The following is a 22,363-nucleotide window of genomic DNA, read 5'->3' on the forward strand; positions in this document are numbered from 1 at the left end:
ATCTCCACCATCTTACTGGGAAGATGGAGGTAGACCAGCCTTTTTAGGTTCTCTCCAGCCCTTGAAGACAATTAAATTTCATGTGGAATTTGAAGAGTGAGTTAGAAGCAACTTTCCCGGAGACTGGTGTAGAGCATATTGTTGGCATTCTGCCCCTACTATGCAGTGCAAAGGAACGTATGGTATGGCAGAGATGAATACATATCTACTGAAGGAGTGGAGAGCAAGAAGAACATTCCAGCACATGACTCCACTGATCAGGATCTTACTAGCCAGTGCAGAGAGACTTTGGTTGCCAGGCTGTGGGAGCAGATCTGGCCCCAGTAATGATCTCACTGCTCCCTAGGAAGTGTCTCTGGAGCTTGACCATGGCCAGTTACAGGATCATGGGTACCATGGCCACATAGTAGCTGACATGATTCTAGAGAAATAGCCAGTCCTGGATTTAAACTTGGCCTTGTTGTTTATTATTTCTATTTATGTTTATTCATTTCACAAATTGCTTTTATTTTTAATTTTTATTTTTTTAATTAGAGAGAGAGAGGGAGAGAGAGAGAACATAGGGGAGAGGCAGAGAGAGAGAGAGCAAGAGAGCATCTTAAGCAGGCTCCATGCTCAGTGCAGAGCCTGACATGGGGCTCAGATCCATGACCCTGAGATCATGACCTGAGCCAAAATTAAGAGTCAGACACTCAAGCAACAGCCACCCAGACGCCCCTCACAAATTGCTTTTAATCTATGGACTCACCACTATCCCACTGCCTTCAGTCACAGAGGAGGATGTAGACAGCTGGTCTGCAGAACTTGAAGAAATAGTAAATGGAACCACAGTGTCTTCAATTATTTTGCGCTCCTAAAGGGAAGAATAGGAATTAATGAAAGGGAAAAAAATATAAAATCCTATTTGTCAAGAGAAAATTTCATTAAGGAACTTTAGGAAAAAAATGTTAAAATTATGTGCAAAGAAGCAGGGCATTAAAAACAAAAGGTCTTATTTCCTAAAAGCATGTAAATCAGGTAACACTTTCTATGGGCAATGATTTAGAAATTAGCATTTAATTTAGATAAACAAAGTCTTTGTGAATTACTTAGTGTGATTCAAGAAGCCTAATAGGAAACGCTTGTAGGGATCAGATTATGCAGAAAAATTATTAAAGATATATTCAGAAGATTAATCATAAACAATTTGAGATAATATACATTAAATGTTGCTCCCTTCTAATTCTCTAATGTGGTCTGGTTTGTTCATCTAAGGAAATGAGACAGACAAAACCAAATTCTCCTCCCTCTGAATCTCTCTAGTACTATATAATGAATGCAGAGGGAAGGATTCACTTAGCCTCACTATCAAAATCATCCTCAAACATGAATTGACTACCACCAAACATGCTTTCCTCAAGCCAACCCACAAATAAATACTAGCATGTCATCTCTCTAAGGTAAATCAAGAATCTGACTCTCTGAGTAGAGAAAAGATAAAATTACATTGTCTCCCTTGACCGTGACTCAACATGCCCTTACCACAAACTATATTTGGGGGAACTGTGGTCTTTTAGAGTCTATAGGATAGGACTCTTTGAAGAAGCAGACGGGGTTCAGCTGTGAGTAAGGAGAATCAGACACAGCCACATGCATCCAGGCACCGCAGACAAAAAGAAGTGTTGAAACTTTGAGGAATCAAAACTACAAGTTAAATTCCTTCTTGGGAACTTCCTACCTCCTCATAGTATCTGCGTTCCTCCTCTTCCACCTCCTTCTGAGCCTTTTCCCACTCTTCTTTCAGCTTGTTCTGTTCCTTCTGGTATCTCTCCTGTTACAGAATTTCCACAGATAGGTCCTGAACTGACCATTGCATATGTACGTCACTGGGACATTTCTCCCCCACCTCTAAACCACCATGAACAATATATTGCAAGACTATCTTCTTGTTGCAACATTCCAAGTCATGACGCAACAAAAGGGAAACACTAGTTTGTGGTACTCAAACGTGTTAGGAGCATAAAAATCCTATCAGAGAACAGTATTTTCTGTTGTTGGTGTGTTATAGAATCATTCTTCAGATATATGAGTAGACACTTGCCTATGGAAAGAGAAAAGATAGAAAGACTACCAGATTCTAAGATTTTCCTTAACTTGGTTTTTGTCCTGGGAGGTAGGTTACACTGATGGTTTGTTTCTCCCGGGTCCTTCAGAGATGAGTGTTGCCATTTCACTCCTAGAAATATGTTGCTACTGAGACAGTCTGATAAATGACAAAACAAAAACCAACCAACACAACAACAACAACAAACCTCGTGGGTTTACAAGACAGACAACGCAAAAAGGTCCAAAGTGGACAAGACGATAATTAGCTGAGTAGCTGAATTACTCTTTGCTTGTAGCCATTCTACCAGAATGGACTTTTCTAGGTTTAAGTAACTTCTGAATTAAGAGTAACTTTTAAACCGCCCATTAGAAGGCTTCCGGATCAGAACTGCCATTACTGTTTTCAGAAACAGCACAGCACTAGTCACCGCTTCTGGGGAAGAAAAGAAAATGCTCTGAATAAGGATGGCTTTTAAAATGTGACTGGAGCTCCTTGGACAGCTAAGTAGAAGAAATGAATAAATACAGATTAAAATTAGTGCCTAAAATGAGAGCTGACACCCCTGGGTGTCTTGGGAGTGGCGCCTGTGACACGACAGAGACGAAGGCATCTCTGAGGTGTCCCGCACACAGTCAAACGTTTTCGTCCAATTAACGTCAGTCTTCTGAGGCTAAACCAAGTGTGCTTCTACCTTGCTGGGAAGGCACTGAGGTTTCCTCCAGGTATGACCTGTTATGTCATTATCGTAGGAGCAAAAGGGCTCTCCAGGACTGTCTGGAGCCTACTGTTCTTGTTAATGTTCTGGAAAAACCACTGTTGGTCAACCCATGGTTGGCTTCTAACCCCAGGTAAAATTTTGTAAATCAAAACCTAATCTTATAAAGTTTCAGAGAAGAACTTTAGGGGCCTTTCAGAAGAGAGGAAACAGACTCTAACACTTAACAGAAACTGTGAAACAAGCAAAGCTTAGGCTTATGGGTTCTAGGAGCTCACATCACATACTCCTCTCACCAGGAGGATGAACTGAGCGAGGGAGTGAAAGATATTGTACATCTATGACACACACACACACACACAGCCGAGCGCATACCAACACACACATGTACACACCAGCACATGCACACACGTGTGGACACATCCGTGGACATATATGCAATGAATACATGTGTGCACACAGCAGAACACATACATGCATACCCAACACACACACTTGCACACACCAGCATGCTTGCACAGACACCTTGCCCCCAAACCCACAACTCTGCAGTGCCGCCCTGGGTAACAATTTGGTGGGGTGAGAATAACACGTATGTCTGCATCTGTAACCCTGGCCACCTTGGAGACTGGCTGACAGAGGGCCAGCACGGGAAGCACGCTTGTCTTCTCTGTGGAATTTCTGACTCTTAGCTCTTCACCACTTAGCTGGGCAATGTGCATCTGAGTGCAAGAGGATAGCAGATGGCCAGGGCTGGTCTGGGGTCTCTCAATGGACCTAAAAGTCCCCACAGCTCTGGGACTTGGCTGAATCTGGGTTTTCCCCTAACATGTTTATTCCTGTGCAATCTGGGTTAAAGATTTACTCCTGTGCAATTTTAAAAAGTGTTAAACTTAACTGGTAGACCTAAAGCCACACTATAATTAATTAACTATCTATACCGGCCCCTGCTCTCAGCCCCTGGGAATTAAGCCAAGAGGGTCAAAGCAAAATGATAAGGAAAAAGAAGTAAAATACAGCAGCCTAAAGTCATCAAAATTAATGAGATTTCACTTTTTTTCCTTTATGATCTTTTGGTAAAATCAGTACTCATGGGAATATAGTGGAAAGAACATGAGTTTTGAAGTCATCCAGACTTGTATTTGAAGCCAGGCTCACCAGTTGTTAGCTGTGTGACCTTGAGCAATTAATTTAATTTCTTTGAAACTTAGTTTCTTCAGTTGCAAACGGAGGCTATAAGACATACTTCAAAGAGCTTTATGAGGGTTAAATTAGGTATGTCAAGTACCAACAAATGTCAGTTCTTGGCAGATGCGAGTACTCAGGTTAGTTTTTAAGATTAGTAGGTTACTTTTTGAATTCTTATTACTCTACAAAACTGGTTTGGAACAATGATAAATTTACTCCCAGAAATTTCTAGAATTAAAAATGAGCAACTTTTACTCAAAGATGGAGCAAACATTTCTACTTAAGGAATAAGACCTAGGCCAAATTTTATTTATGCTCCATGTATGCTATCAAATAGTTTTTTGATCATTCATCCCCACTGCTACTTGGACTGGAATTTAATTGGCAACTAAGGAGGTGATGAATGGTTGGGTTGGCCCCTACGACTTGGACTTTTTTTTTAAATTTTATTTTTAAGTAATCTCTACACCCAACGTGGGGCTCAAACTCACAACTCCAAGATCAAGAGTCACATGCTCTACCGACTGAGCCAGCCACATACCCCCTTGGATTTTTTTAAAAACTGAAATGCTTTTTCACTGTGTTCATCAGTGTAAACTCTGGCAGGAGGGATTAGACACAGGACACTCTGTTGCACGGGCACTGAGTGAACAGACTTAGACTCACCGACTTCTGAGAAGAATCCAATCCCATGCTCTGCTGGGCTAAAAATATATTTAACACAACAGTAGTGCTGAGAGCATCGTCTAACAGAAAAGAACAAAGCAGTCGGCCCCGTCCTACCTGGAGCAAACGTTCCTGCTCCTGTTGCCATTTTTCCTGTCTCCGCCGTTCCTCTTCTGGGTCCCACGCCCAGAACTTAAACTGCTTAGAAAATAAAACCACGATCAGAACTAAGCCATGTCCTCAAGGCCAGGTCAGGGCAAGGGACACAATTAGCTTGCAGACTGGCACTTGGACATGCGGAAGTTTCCACATATCTTAAAGACCCTCTTTGTTGCTGGAAACCACTTTTTAATCCTAATTCCTCTGGTTTCCTGCCAAGAAGCTGGTATGATTCTGTGAACCTTTTTGGAGCTAATGAAAACATGAAGTAATTAGCCACTGGCATGGAAAAGCTTTGACTTCATTTCTTTTAGAAGTGATTTCTTAAATGTATGCACACTTTTAAGCATGAGATACTCATTCTGCATATGGATCCTGGTCCAAGCAAATCAGAATGCTTACTTTAGCAGAACTGTATTTTGTGAGAAGTGGTGTTTGCTATACTCTACAAAGCATCTTTTCTTTTTTTAAGTGTTTATTTATTTTTGAAAGAGAGAGAGAGAGATAGTTAAGGATGGGCAGAGAAAGGAGAGGGGAACAGAATCTGAAGCATGGTCCAGGCTCTGAGCTGTCAGCACAGAGCCCAATTCGTGGCCTGAACTCCCCAACTGTGAGATCATGACCTGAACCAAAGTCACTTATCCGACTGAACCACCGAGGCGCCCCCTGTAGAATGCATCTTTCATGTTGCTACTGCTTTTCCATCACAGCTCTCTCTAAAGTGGGGCTGCCCACCAGCCCTACCTGTGATTCAGGCAAGAGGGAGTCCCTGCCCTGGGGCCTGCATAGCCAAAATACAAACTTAAAGACTTTTTTTAAAAAAGATTTTTGTGAGTTTGCAACAAATGAATGAACGAGAATAATGGAAGAAGGATGCATGAACTAAAGTGGGCACCTGGGTCACAGAATATACAAGACTGAGCAGGTCCACGGGGGAAGAGAAATCACAGCTGGCCTCTGGGAAACCGGCCAATGGGGTAGGGGCTCTCATGTTTAAACTTGACTTCTCCAACGCCCAGGGGAGGTGCCAAGGCAAACCACATTCCCCAATAACTGTGCTTCTTCCCTTCCCTCTGCTTTCTGATGAGGTGGTCTGGGGAAGCACTTAGAACTGCCTGGGAATCTAGAGAGGAAAAAGCAAATGAAGCTGGGGCAGGATGGGGAACAGAGAGAATCTATCTACCGGGGCTGCTGAGAAGCTGGACAGGGTCACTTTTGTCCGAGGCTTAGCTGGGTCTCATCACTGCCCAAGGTACCCGGGCCAGCTCACCCTGGGCTCTGCCCTGCCCCCAACAGATCCAGTCTAATGCTTAGCTGCACAAAGGCGGGGCTGGCCCCGGGAAGTGTCTCCGGGCTCAGAATGCAGGCCAGACCATGGTGTTACTTGATTTATAACAAGGTAAATATTTATAACTTTAATGTATTTAGGAAATGTGAGCCTCCGCTGGCACTCTTGCTGTGGTACCTGCAAATGGTTAGGATGATACCCACAAAAAATCAAGGAAAGGTGGGCAAATAAGGTAGGGAAATGCATTCCGATACACCACTCCTGAGATTGATACTGCACTTAGGAAACTAAAGGCTCTCACGTGTTATGCAGGAGAAAAGCTATTGAAGATATTTAATTGTATATAATTCAAGATTTCCCAGATTTCCTTGAATGGCTGTAAAATAGCTTCCAAATGGGATTCCAGATAGGACATTAGGAATTAACAATGTTAGAGGTTGGCTCCACTTGGCATTTTCCTAAAGCTAAGAAGCAGTTTAAGTGTTCAGAACCCCTTGCAAAGTCATGGCCCTTCTTTGTCTTTTGGGGAACGATGTGGTTCTGAGAACAATGCCATAGGGAGTCCAGTGGGGAGAGTCCACTAGTGGGGGAAAGAGAACAATAATTAGGAATTATTCAATTTTCAGATTTTATGAGGCAGTAATTACAAGAATAAGTAACGAGTAAGCAGACAGAAGGGAGACGTGTGGGGTAGGGAGATGGAGCACAGAAGAAAGTCGGGAATATTTGTTAAAAAGGAAGACGAACAAAAATAATGAGCATCTTCACAGGAAGAAAGATAATGAGGAAGATACTTGCGTGATAAACCAGAGGGAGGGCACAGTGATCACGCTCCTTCCTTTGGTGCCTATTTGCCGAGCGCCAGTGTGGGTCAGCGGGGGAGACCAGCCGGCAAGGGGCCCAGCCTTGTGGAGCTTACAACTGAGTGTGTGGGGAGGGTGGCATGAAGGAGGGACCAGTACATAAATGTCACCAGAAGGCAGTGTGATAACTGTCATAAAAGAGATCAAAAGGTGCTAGAGAAGGTCAGAATGGAGAGATTAGCCCACTTTGTTCTAGGATTTATCTGTTTACAAATCTGTACCTTTCTCTGGCCTAGGGTTTCCTCCAGGGCAGAGAGGACCTCTCCTCCCCCTAAGGATCTCAAGACCTTGCACTTTTAGGCCTTCAATAAATATTTGTTGACTAAATGGATGGAATCACCTCAGGCCAGGTAATGCATCTCCTTCTTTCCCCTTTCTAGACTCTGAGCCGGTGGCTGAGGGCCACTCTGAGTCTGATGGACAGTGGTCTGATCCACTGAGGTGAGCATAATCCAAAGCTTACTTCCTCCTCAATCTTTTATTTTCAAATGTCTCTTTTCTGTTCTCTGAAGAGCTATGTATCATTGGAAGAATGTCAAATTGGGGTGTGTGTTTTCAGAGAATTCACTTATATAGGTCATAATTTATTTCTTTCTTGTCCTAGTTTCCATAAATCAGAAATAAGAGCGTTATCTCTGCAGGGCACCCTTCCCCTCCACCCCTGCCTAGAACAATGTGACACTGTTGCTCTCATGTAAATTAAGATGGAAATCAATATATTACATATACTCTTAATGTGCCATGGATACCAGTGCTGGGATCCTTCTGGGCGTTTCCACCCACCAGGGGTATACCTGCTTCCCGGGGAAACTCAAGATTCCCAGGACTGGCTGGAGACTCAGCCTGCACAAGTGGTTGCTAGTTCTGGAACGTGGCTGGAAATACTGAGGCTGTGTGACCTTTCCCCATTCTGCACAGACACTTAGGACTTCTCAAAATGAGACAGTTTACCTACAGATAAGAAGTGGTATTGGTGGGGTCCCTGCGTAGCTCAGTCAGTTAAGCGTCTGACTTCAGCTCAGGTCATGACCTTACGGTTCATGAGTTTGAGCCCCGCACGGGCCTCTCTGCTGTCAGCTGCCTCCCTTTCTCTCTGCCTCTGTCCCACTTGCTCTCTTTCTCTCTCTCTCTCTCTCTCTGTCTCTCAAAAATAAATAAACATAAAAAAAAAAGAACTGGTATTGGCTACGGTGGCGCCTTTTGGATTAGCCACTGGGGAGGATTTGTTCATGGATCAGGCACTGTGTTAGAGGCTTCATGTAATTATTTTGATTAAAGCTCACAACATCCTGAAAGGAGGGATTATTATCTCATTGCATAACCCAGGAATATAAGGTCCAAAGAAGTTATATAACATCTTCAGGGTCATATGTTAGTAAATCTGGAGTCAGAGGTACAGCGGTGACTATGTAGCTGCACCTCGGGGGCTCCAGGGAAATGCTGCAGGTGACTGTGCCCTTGAGGAAGTCTCCAAATCCAGTGGGAATTTCGGAGGGTGAACAAGGGTGCCAGGCCCAGTACTGGGAACACTCAGTTCAGAGAAAAGTCGGGTCTACAGAGAGTGTTCACATACAATTCAGCAGCAAGCAATTTCTACAGCATCGTAGGTCTTGATGTTTACTTCTAGCAAATGCTTTTTTTGATAGAATTGAAATAAACGGTTGAAAACTAAATGTAATGTACAGTTCATATTATTCAAGATACTGATTGTGAAAAGGAGTGAACAAGGGCAGCGTGGATCTCCCAGAGTTTTGGCTGCACCCCGCCCGCTGACAGTATCCTATGTTCAAGTATCGCTTAAACAATGATGTTGAATGCTGCACAGTTTAATACCAATTCCTATAGTCTCCTTCATTAGATTTTACTTTCCTAACTCACTTACCATTTTGTTCCTGGGTGTTTCACAACTCTGTAATATGATAAACCATGTCTTTCCTCACATTGCACCTGACAGCATTACACATGACTTTTAATTATTCTTTTATAATCATCTAGAGTCCATTTTTGGTTGGATTCTCTGCAAGCAAATCAAATACTTTATAAATTAAAAATCACACAGCTACTTACAGGAGTCGTTACAGGTGACTTCTCACTGCCTGGAGAATCCGCTGCACAAAAAGAAAGAAAAGAAAGAAAAAGATCACAGTGTAAGCAGCCGCTAACAGCATTTCTCTCTGATCCTCCGAGTGGAGTATAGTTCCTACATCAGCCTTAGATCAATATTTTTTGGTAAGCCAAGAGCATTAGAAGATTATAATAAAGCAGATCCTTGAAGCAATTTGGACCCATCACCAAAAGGAGCTATGACCAGTGTAATATGATTGATCACGTCAATTAGCACCAGGTACTAGACTAGAGGAAGCAAAAATTACAGATGCTGGTTTTTAATGCTCCTTGCATTCAGCTTGCTCGCCCGGTTCCCTCACTGTCTGACATGGAGAAGTATCATACAGGGAGAGGCCAGACACCGTCCAGAAAGTAAAGAGAGGGACACAGTTAACAAGAGAACCATTACCAGTTTCCGACAAATGCTTTCTAGCCTTTGTTTACAAAAGAAGAGAAGAGTACAAAAAACAATTTTGAATGCCTATTTTTTTTAAAAGAAAGAGCTGAATATTATGTCTTTAGATTTTCAAAATCAAAATAAAATTCCATGCATTTCCTTCCAATTTTAGCATAACTGGTACCGTTACCAAAGAACTAGCTCTTTGCTAACTGTGTGTCAGAAACAAGCATTTTTTTCTGAAACCGGAAATGAAGAAGAGTACCAGACGTTATTGGCTGCCCCCAACATGGATTTTTGCACGAAAGAGAGACAGCTACCCAGTATGCATTTTACCTGACTGGGAGAAAAACTGGGAACGTCGCCAAGAGTTCTGAACTCTAAGCGGAAGGCTGGCAGTGCCAGGCGACTCTAGATCGGATGGCAGAACAGAACAAACAGAAAACCATGAGGTCAGGCGAGAGAACTGAGTGGAACCATGCTCCCAAGTACTAACGGACGTTTGGCTGTAATCAATATAAGAATCGAGAAAGAGTAAATCTAAAGTACAAAATATCCCAATAACATGCATGCAACACCTGAAGACATGGACAAAAGCCCGTAGTAATGGGACACTTCCTGCCATTGTTGGTCTTCCTGGGTGTTGGGTGAAATTTTATAGGCGCATACTTAATGGTGATATTGTTAGAGTGTTAAGTCTCAAATGATAGGATGATAGGCTCTGAAAGAGCAAAATGCACAGTTTACATGGCTTTGGAGAACACTGGGAAGGTATAAAAGACAGCAGAGATGAGTTCAATGATTATTTTCCAGCCTTTATAAAGCATATGTATGGAAGTCTGCAGCCAAAGTTATACAGGTGTGCAACAAAAGGATGTGTAGATGTCTGTCTGTATTGTAGCGGCACCAAACAGACACAAGCTCATGGCCAGCATTCACGTCCTTGAACTGGGCCTGCGCAACACTCACATCACTCTCAGTGCAAAGACATCGGTTTTTTAAATGTGTACATATTTCTCCAAAACACTAATATATCTTTGAACTGCTGGGAGATAGCTAAGCAAAGGGAAACTGTCACCTTCAAATGTATTTTATGAATGTTTTTGGATTACTTAAAGATGACTTATGGGCGCCTGGCTGGCTCAGTCGGTTAAGTGTCTGACTTTGGTTCAGGTCATGATCTTGTGGTTTGTGAGTTTGAGCCTCGCACTGGGCTCTGTGCTGACAGCTCAGAGGCTGGAGCCTGCTTCAGAATCTATGTCTCCCTCTCTCTCTGACTCTTCCCTGCTCATGCTCTGTCTCTGTGTCTCAAAAAAATAAACATTAAAAAAATTTAAAATAATAAAAGAAAAAGAAATTAAAAAGACTGCTTATGCAGGCACGCACACACGCACATGTGTGTGTGTGTGTGTGTGTGTGTGTGTGTGTGTGTGCACACGCTTAAGGGGAATCTGTGAAATACCATTAGGGCCCACCACCAGATCTTCAGTAGCCTATAAGTCAGTCTATAAACATATGAGTTTATAGAAATGGTGGAGATATCATTTTCTAGTGGAGAGAGCATTAGGTATGGCTCCAAGATTCCTGATCCTAAACATACGGCTTGTTTGGACTTGATGTGTGACCACAGACTGGTCACTTACATAGTTCCACCGACCTTTCCCTTTAAACTGAAGTACAACTGACACACAGTATTAGTTGAGCGCACAACACAGTGATTGACAACTCTATATAGTATGCTACACACATACATATACCACAAGTGTAGCCACCATTTGTCACCACACGACACTGTCACAACACCATTGACTGTATTCTCTGAGCTGTGCCTTTCATCTGGAGACTTATTCATTCCATACCTAGAAGCCTGTATCTCCTACTCCCTCTGACTTTTAATATCTGGGTGAAGCCCTAAACTTCTCTCCCTCCCCTCCCAATTAAAGACAAATTATGTCTTTTAAGGTTACATTTATTAGAGGCCTTTTCTTCCTGAAGATAGAAACTTACTCACTCTAAACAAGTATTACTGTTATTTTTATATCCCTTGACAATGTCTTTGGTGAACAATTAAAACACATACTTAAAGTAAATGGTTGTCCGAGTGTGGTCCCTGGATCTCCAGCATCAACATCACCTTTGAGAACTTGTCAGAAATGCAAATACCCTGGCCCCAGCCCAGACCTACTCAGACATTGTAGGAGCGCAGCCCAGGGACCTGTGTTTTAGCCAGTCCCATCGGGAACGCTGCCACGTACTCATATTTGAAAATTACTGCTTAAAGCTGTATCTTTACATTCTTATTTTAAGAGAAGCATTTAAGAACAGCTTATTACTGGGGCGCTTGGGTGGCTCAATCAGTTAAGCATCCAAATCTTGATTTTAGCTCAGGTCATTATCTCATGGTTTGTGAAATCGAGCCCTGTGTTGGGCTCTGCACTGACCGCAGAACCTGCGTAGGATTCTCTCTCTCTCTCTGTCTCTCTCTCTCTCAAAAATACATTTAAATACATTACATTAGAAAAAGTTAAAAAAGAATAGCTTATTATTGCCTAGCTTCTTGCTCTGTACTTCTCCAATTACTACTATTCAGAATCTTCCCGATAATATTATTAGTGCTTATTCTGGGCCAGGTATTGAGCTAAACACTTTTTTTGGTTTATCCCATTTAATTCTTCCAATAGTCCTATGAAGTTGGTACTATTGCTTCCATTTTACAGTTTGCAGGTGGTGATTAGGAGAACTTGGTGGGGAAGATTGCAGAGCTAGGAATTAGATGAGCAAGAATTCAAACCCAAGGATTCTGTTTCCAAAGCCTGTGGCTCTCCTTACAGCTTCCGGGAACCAGACCAGAGTATGGAACAAGTGTGCATCAAATAGAATTCTATCTTGAAGACTAATCTTTGAAGCTCTCCAGTGCTACTAATTCTATTCTATTTTTTATCATTCAACTTAGATCAAGCATGATGTAAAGTCCCTTAACTAACAGCACATTTTGCAAAATTGAAATACATTACAACAGGTAATACAACGTAAAAATACGTGAGACAACAAAACTAATTAAAATGACTTAAAATATCTACTTCCTCTCTTTATTACTTATCCACACAATTAAAAAGTGGCAGAAATAGGGCAAGATTCAAATCTAAATATGGTCAATTGTTGGCCCAGTTATGAGACTTTATTTTTGTCAATTCCCTTCAGGTCAGTAGGGCTGAAAAATTTAAAACAAATGCTTTGAAGGCAGTATTGAACTTGTTTCCACATTAAGGAACTAGTAAGCATCAGTGTGTGTACTAATTCCCTCCCAAGTACTTCCTGTTATGCAAATAGAGCCCACCTTATCTAGGGCTAAAGGAGGCCATCCACTAGGGCTAAAGGAAACCAACCCCAGATTCTGTCAATTGTGGCCCCAAATAGCTACCCATCCTTGAAAAGAAACAAGCAAAAATCAATCCCCAACCCCAATGACCCCATCCCATCCTCTCTTTGCCTGAGCTGATAAATCTATAAAGTATACTGGGAAAAGGACATAAAAAAAACCAACCAGAAACCTCACAGTTCTTGCCTCCTAAACTCTAGCTGTTCTCGCATCTGGAGAGAGAACTCACACCAGTAATGCCTGGTAGTCTATCTGTTTCGCAGAACAGGCAAAGAGTTCTCAGGACACTGCCTATCCTGTTCACACCCTGAAGGCTCCTTTCTGGTGGTTGTGGGCACCTGAGTCTCTCACGAGGATAAAGGGATTCAGGTGGAACTCTAAAGAGTAAAGGGGTGAATTCACAGCCTGGACACGGCCCACGAGTGACCTGGGGAGTTCGCAGAACACGTCTAGTCTATGATTATGAATGACTTCTCAAAAATCATCACGCACACCTGGGAATTATTATGGAGTAGGGAAGTCTGATTTTCTTCCAAAAGAGTCAAATTGTCAAAGGAAATGAGTATTTTGTAGAGATGAGAGAATTAACAGTTAACGAAGTTGATGTGACTATTAAGATGATAAACTTTTTATTAAAGTTACTGATTTTTTATTTTGTAATTTAAAAAAACATGTTGGAGTCAATAAAATTCTTTTAAGGTATCAAATACTTGCATAGGCCCTACTGTGCCTACGGCGCCTGGTTGACGAAACATCAGCAGCCGGGTTCCTGGCTGGGCCACATAGATGGCGCAATCTCAGATTCCCATTCTCTCACAACGGACTCTCACAAACACCATGGCTAAAGGGATGTTAGCACAAAGGAGTAATCTTCCTTGAAAATGAAGAATATTTTACTGTAGATGGGCCTAGCAGAACAGGCAGAGCTCAAATAAAGTATTTCTTTTGTTTTACCTTGAGAATTGAGATTTGGCAAATGTAATTGGTTGGTTTCAGGCATTTTGTCCAGAAATGGATACGTCAGGGTTGCTTCTGGCTCTGGCGATTTTGGCTTTCCCACCTGGATCATGGGCAACAGACAGAAACATTACAAGTATTGTCCATTAAAAAAGGCACAGGTGAAATAAAATGTAAGGACCCACGGCTATTATATAAATCAATAAACCCAAATGTTTAACTTTTAAATGGAAATTTTTGCCTCTTCCCCAAGCCCTTTTGTGTTTTCTACATTAATATAGAGGCCAGGGGTGCCTGGGAGGCTCAGTCGGTTAAGTGCCCAACTTTGGCTCAGGTCTGTGAGTTCGAGCCCTGCATCGGGGCTCTGTGCTGACAGCTCAGAGCCTGGAGCTTGCTTTGGATTCTGTGTCTCCTTCTCTCTCTGCCCCTCCTCCCCTCAAAATAATAAACATCAAAAAAAATATAGAGAGAGGCCAATTTTTTTCATAGAAATCAAACTGGAGCATAAAAATATGATTGCTCTTCTCTAAACCCAGAAAATAATATTCTATCTTTGGGATTATACATCATTCTGTATTATTTTCTGATCGATCACATATCTTCTCCTTGGTACTACATAATACTGATTTTTTTTAATATCATGAAGTGAGATACTCCATATAAGATAAAATAAATCTTACTATGTAAGTTCTGAGTATTAAAATAATATCACTTTCTAGTGAACATTATTCCCAAGACACTGTGTACACAACCCTCCCACAAATTATGCAAAGCACACTAAAGACAATATATTTTGGTTGTTGACGAAGAAGTATTATTTTAAATAACTATCATCAAATAGTGTCCTAGCGACGATGCCATTAGAGTTTTGAGGCATATTAGACAACTTGTCCTTATGGCAAAAAGATCCAAAATTTTAAGCTTTATAAACTCTTATGTTTGCTTTGTATAAATAGATTTCTTTCTTCTTATTGCTGTTTAATTTTATTTTCCCCCAATCTCAATGGCCTTTGGCAGAAGAAGCACCTTCCTCCTGATTTATTGCTTCCAATCAACTGCTGAAAGACCAGGTAACTGAACTGATGTCTAAAATAAGAGTCTGGAGCCTCTGAGCAAAGGAAGGAAGGACATGGCTCTATCCGTTCACGTCCTCTCAGCTGCTTACGGGGCTTTCTCGGGTTCACTCAGGCTGGTGGCTGTGCGCCCAGTAGACTAATTTGATAGCAAACAGGGCAAGAGACATCGTAGACAACTTGTTTCATCATAAGCTGATCTATGATTGGTTCTCAGGATGATCTAATATCTACAACTTCTTCTTGGTAGGATTTTATTTTTCTTTATGAATAATATATTCTACCCGAATGGAATCCTGAAGAAAATAGCTAATCATTTCATTCTGCATTACAGAGGTCAACCAGATGTCCAAATGAATTTTGGTCTTAAATACACAGCAAAAGCTAAGGCTTCAACTCACCAAAGTAGACACCCCCAAATCTTAATCTCATACCGTTTCATCCATAGTTGAGACTGACAAAAAGTGTTTTGGTGATGCTCAGTTGTAAATGAATGCTTACGGCAGAAATGCTCAAAATCACCACTATGTAAAAAGGTCAGCCTATGTGCACGAGCACTTTGTTTTATAAATGTAAGACTCTCGAGTGAAGTCAGAAAGCAGAAGCTGGTACCACCACAGTGATCACCTTTCTAAGTGTTCACTCCATGGTACAGAAAAGAGAGGGGAGGAATTCATATGGTTTATGAAAACCATTGGGTTCTAAAGCCATTATTCCATTTGCCAACCAACTAGTAGAGATTCTTAACCTGGAGTCCACAGAACAGAATTTAGGGAGTGTATGTCCTTGATCGCACTGGATACCAAGGAAAATGTGGTAATCTTGTGTATTTTATACTTTTAAAGAGTATATCTTTTGAGATATACTTTTATATCTCAAGTATATTTTAGGAATACTGTTTACCAGATGCCAAAGGGTCTGGTAAACGCGCACGCACACACACACACACACACACACACACACACACACACACACAGAGTTAAGAACTCCTGAAAACAATTTTTTCCATATTAGGGTAGATATGACATTGATGGTTAAAGAAGGACCACACAGATGAGTTTAGGCAGGTGAGATATGAAGATTAATATTTTTAAGTTATTTGTTTCATAACAAATATGTTTTAGCGATGAGACGGTTTTCCTTTCAGTTTAGATTTAAGTGGGGGGAAAAAAGTCAACTTGGAAGCATAAAAATTAAATAATGGCTACAAGCGTAATGTGGATAGGGCAAATCCGCAACGGTGGGAAATCTGCCTGCCCCCAACATTTTCCTACCGTTTAGTTCCTACTTTCAGACCTCTAGACTTTTCTTTACTCCTCTATGTATAAAACTGAGGACTAACTGGAGTCTGAAATACCCCAAAGGCATCAAGACAAAAGGCATTCTTGAGGTTCTACCAAGGACGCAGCACTGTCATCTCCGTGAGGCCGGGAGCTGTATCTTGTTTGCTGTTGACCACCCAGTGTCTAGTACAGAGCCTGGCTTATAGTGGGTACACAGTCAACACTGGCCAAGTAAATGATGAAGGAACTGGAACTAGAAGTGGTAAAGTGTTCGGTCCAAATTTAGGGTTAATGCTTAGAGCTGGAATGTCACCACACAGAGAGTTCCAGCGTGCAAGTCCATGGTTCTCTGCGTTGGTGGCCTATCGGAATCACAAATACAGACGCCTGGAATCTGTTCCCAGCACTTATGATTTATGTGATATTGGTATTTTTTAAATTCTAAAGGGCAGCCAAGGTTGAGGGCGACTGCTATAGAGAAGACTTTTAGACTGTGCCTGAAAACAAAATGAATTAATATGAATGAGATGAGACTCCAAACAGGAAGAAATTTAATAAAAACAAGACATTAAAACTCATTATATCAGAATAATAATTTTCTAGTTTCCTTGTTATGCAAGCCCAGAGGCATCAGAAGTATCATTGCTATAAAATAGGTAAATATGAGAGACTATTTAGTAAGCTACGAATAAGCAAGCGTAGGCACATTACATTTTACTTTTGAATATATAATTCTTCATAATGAAAAATTATTTAAAATAACATTTTAAGATGTTGAATGAATATTTACATACCAATATATATATCAATTGTTACTAGTAGAGGTAGGTTTCGGTGACTATCTCTCTGGCTCTATTTCTATTTTTCAATTTATATATTATATTTTATATGTTTACATATATTATTTGACAGATTTGTTATGTATTTATATGTACATTTCTATAAATATACATATAAATTTTTAAAAATGCATAGCTACAGACTGTGGCCTCCCAAAATTCACGTGTTGAAATCCTAACCCTCAAGGTACTGGTATTAAGAGGTGGTGTCCTGGGGTGCCTGGATGGCTCAGTTGGTTAAGTCTCTGACTTCAGCTCTGGTCATGATCTCACATTCATGGGTTCGAGCCCCGTATCGGGCTCTGTGCAGACAGCTCAGAGTCTGGAGCTTGCTTCAGATTCTGTGTATGTCTCTCTCTCTGCCTCTCTCCCTCTCATGCTCTGTCTCTCTCTGTGTCTCAAAAATAAATAAAACATTAAAAAAATTAAAAAAGAGGTGGTGTCTTTGGTAGATGATTAGTGCCCTTATAAAAGAGATGCCAGACAGCTCCCTCACACTAGCCAACAAATGAGGACACTGCAAGAGAGTCATTTGTGACCTGGGAAGTGGGTTCTCACCAGACACCTTGATCTTGGACTTCTAGCTTCCAGAACTGTGCGAAGTGCGTGCCTGCTGTTTACAGGCCGCCCGGTCTACGGTAGTCTGCTCTAGCAGCCCAAGTGACTTAATGTATATATCCTTCTGTATGCATTTCATTTTTTTTACAGAGAACATATAGTATATGTGTATTTAGAAAAAAATACAGATTAAAGATAGGAATAGATTCAGAGAGAAAATAAATTTTCATTATGAACAAGTGCCACTTCTGTATGTCCACTCCATAAGCCAGCTACAACAGGAAGCCACACTCATTTGGACACTGTGTCCTTCACCTTTTGGGACAGCACCAACTCCACCTTTCCGCTCATTTCATTTTCTAGCTTCGTCTGGCCTTTTTCTTCTGGCACGTCATTCTTCAGTTGGGAGCTGGAGGAAAACTCCACAAAGGGCACAGTCGGGCTGGAGCGAGTCACTGTTGTGGTAAAATGCTGTGGCTCTGAAATGGAGTTACATTCAGGAACATAAGAAAGAAGAGCATCACATAAAAGACTATTTTCCCTGCATCGCCACGAAGCACATCGAATACATATCCTGCCCTGGTCCGTAAGACGTTGGATTATCGGAGTTATAAAAAGCCTAGATGCCAGAATTGTCCAGGCTCTTTCAAGACGTTGAAAAGAAATCAAGCAACATAAAACACATCAAAGAATCCCACTATGAAAAATTTAAGTTCTTAATAAGAGTCACAGTTTCCACATGAACAGCATGAGAGGAAACAAAATGTTGACACAACATTATGGCAGGTGGGTGGGCTGCGAGAATACTATGTATAGACAATTTCTATCTAAATGATTGAGTGGCATCTTAACTCTTCCTTTTGAATTTCAATGCCCCCTTTAACCATTAAAGTTTCATAATTGAAATGCGTTAATGACGCATTCTGATCTATAAGGAAGAATTAGGTATACTCTAGAGTGGGGGGCATATAAAAATGTGGGGGTGCAACCTAGTGTGAAAAAGCATATGCTAAACTTTGTAGTAACGTATTTAACTTATTTTACAACGCCATTTTAGGAGTGCCTGGTGGCTCATCTGGCCAAGCATCCAACTCTTGATTTTTCATGGTCGTGAGATTGAGCCTTGTATCGGGCTCTGTGCTGAGCATGGAGCCTGTTTAAGATTCTCCCTCCGTCTCTCTCTCTCTCTCTCTCTCTGTCTCTCTCTTTCTCTCCCTCTGACCCTTCTCCACCTGCACATGCACCCACTCTCTCTCGAAAATAAAATATAACAAAATAAAATAAAATGCATTTTTATTTTTTATTTATTATAATTTGTTAAATGTTTTTATTTATTCTTGATACAGAGAGAGACAGAGCATAGGAGGGGGAGGGGAAGAGAGAGAAGGAGGCACAGAACTGGAAGCAGCTCCAGGCTCTGAGCTAGCTGTCAGCACAGAGCCTGACGCAGGGCTCGAACCCACAAATGTGAGATCTGACCTGAGCTGAAGTCGGAGGCTTAGCCGACTGAGCCACCCAGGCGCCCCCAAAATGCCTTTTAAAAATAATTTGGCATTAGGAGAGGGTTAGAGGTTTTTACGTTTGTAAAAACAAAAAAAAAGTGTTTTAGATATTGAGAAACATTACTTCAGGAAACGGTAGGTCTCTATTCATACTCACTGTCCATATTGGTGGCATTACTTTGTTCTTGTAAACTATTCACCAGCTTTATCATTTTGGCATCTATTTTGACATTTTTGATTTATCTCATATCTATTGATATTATGTGTATTCAAATGTGACAGTTACTAGCATAATTTTGGGGGGAAACATAATCTTTATGATGATGGAGATACACTTTCAAAAGAGTAAGAACTACCACAGTAGCAAAAATGTATGGGCTCCTGTTTCTATAGCAAGATAAATCCCATGGTATTTCCTCAGGAAGCCTCTAGGTGGCAGCAAAATATACCTGTTGTAAAGCCTTGACTCCCTACATCTCTACGGATCAGTGGGAGAAATTCCTGACTATATTTTCATTGTATCTTAACAGTTATCATGATTTACTTTAAAACTAGTTTGTTTGGAAACAAACCTGGTGAGGCAAGTTCTCTATTCCCTTTCTGTGTTTCTTTGCCATCATGCTCATCGTCTTGACTGTTGGGTTCAGTATCCTCCGTGGTTGCCTGAAAAAAAAAAGATTTTTTCCCTTTGAATAAATTATCCCTTTGGTACTTCTAGAAGACAACAGATTTCTTTCTTTCTTTTTGAAGAGGAATTTTTAGGCCAATGAGGTAAACTGCCTTATATGAACTCATTCTTTTCCATTTCCTGGGCAGCTTCAGGGTGAAAGGCTGGATTGGCGGGAAGGCGATACTGGGAGGAAGGGGAGGAAGAGACGCATTCTGAGGTCGCACGTGCCCACCACACGCGCCCGCCTCTAACTGTCTCAGACACACGCCCCACTTTCCCTTCCCCATCACAACTAAATCTTCAAAATCATAGTCACCACCTACTTGCTCCCAAATGCCTTTATTTTTATTAAAAAATTTTTTAAACATTTTTATTTATTATTGAGAGACAGAGTGACAGAGCATGAGCAGGGGAGGAGCAGAGAGAGAGGGAGACACAGAATCTGAAGGAGGCTTCAGGCTCTGAGCTGTCAGCACAGAGCCCAACGCGGGGCTGGAACTCACAAACCACAAGATCATGACCTGAGCCAAAGTCAGATGCTTAACTGACTGAGACACCCAGGTGCCCCCACCAAATGCCTTTAAAGTTGGCTTAGGGTCATATCATCAATGGAAAAAACCTTTTTTTAAGATCACAATTGATCTTTCAATAGCTTGTCTTCATCACAGATCCTATAACTCTTAGCACTGTGGATTTTACTCCTGGTGTTCTTTTTCTACCTGGGGTTTCAAGAACTCCCTATTAGCCAATTTCTCTCACTCTCTCCTCTTCTCTGGTTCTTATTCCTTTTCATCTAATCAATATATGGGTCATTTCTAAAAATTTCAACTATTTTCCATCACCTGAGCTGACTCACAAGTATATCATTATTCTCATACACTCACCATTACGTTCTCTGTCCATCAGGGAAGAGCACTTTCCCCTCCAGCCCTGCGAGTCCATCACAGCTTCAGTATGGCACGTTGGTGTCATGGTTTGGCTCACACTCAACATGCTAAAAGTTACCTTAAAATAAGTCCCTCCTCCAAATCTATTTCTGTTTATGGAATCACACAAAAAAACTCTTTAGTTTTTTTTTTTTTAACATTTACTCATTTTTGAAAGACACAGAGAGACAGAGCGTGAGCAGGGGAGAAGAGAGAGAGGGAGACACAGAATCCATAGCAGGGTCCAGGCTCTGAGCTGTTAGCAGAGAGCCTGATGTGGGGCTTGAACCCACGGACCATGAGATCATGACCTAAGCTAAAGTCAGATGTGTAACCAACTGAGCCACCCAGGTACCCCCAAACAAACAAACTCTTAAGCATTTCCTGATTCATATCTCACAACTGCCCATCACTTGCCACGTCATGCTAAGGCTCTAACACAATAGTTTTCATATCCAACTCTTCCTTTCTGTAAAGACCTTTTCTATAAGCTAGGGCCTGGGTTTGTCCTTGACTCCTTTGTTCTGCCACTAAGGGGTCTCTCTGATTTGGACCTTGCTGTTGAATCCACTTGGCACATCACCATGATGGTCATCTCTTTCGGTGTACTTCAGTGAATCAGTTTTAGCCTGTGTTCCTCTCCTTCAGAAGTACTTCATTTTAATCTATTTTATGCTTTATAAAAGTTAGGATGTCAAAAAATTTGGAACAACCTAAATATCCAACAATTGGGGAATGGTTGAATGTCCATAGAAGGAAGTAATATGCAGTTGTAAAAAAGGGCATTGAACAATTGTTAATGATATGTGAAATACTTATTATCTAATGTTAAGTCAAAAACATGTAAAACATATATTCAGTATGATGCCTACTATCTACATATGTAAGATTTTGTATATGCTACATGTATATGCAAATATACCTGCTAACACATATAAGAAAGTGTATGTAAAAAGACAGTAAGGAAATAGCCAAAGTAATATCGAAGAAGAAAACCAAAACAGGAGGCATCACAACCCCAGATTTTAGCCTCCACTACAAAGCTGTCATCATCAAGACAGTATGGTGTTGGCACAGAAACAGACACATAGACCAATGGAACAGAATAGAGAACCCAGAACTGGGCCCACAAATGGATGGCCAATTAATTTTTGACAAAGCAGGAAAGAGTATCCGATGGAAAAAAGACTGCCTCTTTTAGCAGGTGGTGCTGGGAGAACTGGACAGCAACATGCAGAAGAATGAAACTAGACCACTTTCTTACACCATACACAAAAATGAACTCAAAATGGCTGAAGGACCTGAATGTGATACAGGAAACCATCAAAACCCCTGAGGAGAAAGTAGGAAACAACCTCCTTGACTTCAACTGCAGCAATTTCCTACTCGACACATCCCCAAAGGCAAGGGAAATGAAAGCAAAAATGAACTCTTGGGACTTCATCAAGATAAAAAGCTTCTGCACTGCAAAGGAAACAATCAAGAAAACTAACAGGCAACTGACAGAATAGGAAAAGATAGTTGCAAATGACATATCAGATAAAGGACTAGTATCCAAAATCTGTAAGGAACTCACCAAACTCCACACCCAAAAAAACAAATAACCCAGTGAAGAAATGGGCAGAAGACATAAACAGACACTTCTCCAAAGAGGACATCCAGATGGCCTACAGGCACATGAAATGATGCTCAACATCACTCATCATCA

At 41.2% G+C, this 22,363-nt stretch overlaps 1 protein-coding gene across 13 annotated transcripts in view; it reads right to left on the reverse strand.

Annotated features, from left to right (window-relative positions):
- The window catches only part of LIMCH1 (LIM and calponin homology domains 1), a 322,655-nt gene that overhangs the window by 18,982 nt on the left and 281,310 nt on the right, over positions 1–22,363 (reverse strand). For 9 of the 13 annotated variants that reach the window (XM_029946571.1, XM_029946550.1, XM_029946564.1 and 6 more), the window contains 7 exons: positions 19,632–19,722; positions 17,873–18,036; positions 13,802–13,907; positions 9,033–9,073; positions 4,773–4,853; positions 1,718–1,810; positions 749–853 (listed from right to left, as the gene is read on the reverse strand). In XM_029946571.1, coding sequence (XP_029802431.1) covers positions 749–853; positions 1,718–1,810; positions 4,773–4,853; positions 9,033–9,073; positions 13,802–13,907; positions 17,873–18,036; positions 19,632–19,722 — 681 coding nt within the window. Of the gene's footprint in view, positions 1–748; positions 854–1,717; positions 1,811–4,772; positions 4,857–9,032; positions 9,074–9,804; positions 9,880–13,801; positions 13,908–17,872; positions 18,037–19,631; positions 19,723–22,363 lie in introns of all 13 variants that reach the window. The other 4 variants (XM_029946555.1, XM_029946526.1, XM_029946597.1 and 1 more) reach the window with 2 other exon arrangements.

The sequence above is a fragment of the Suricata suricatta genome, chromosome 1 (assembly GCF_006229205.1).
Source record: "Suricata suricatta isolate VVHF042 chromosome 1, meerkat_22Aug2017_6uvM2_HiC, whole genome shotgun sequence".
Lineage (NCBI taxonomy): Eukaryota > Metazoa > Chordata > Mammalia > Carnivora > Herpestidae > Suricata > Suricata suricatta.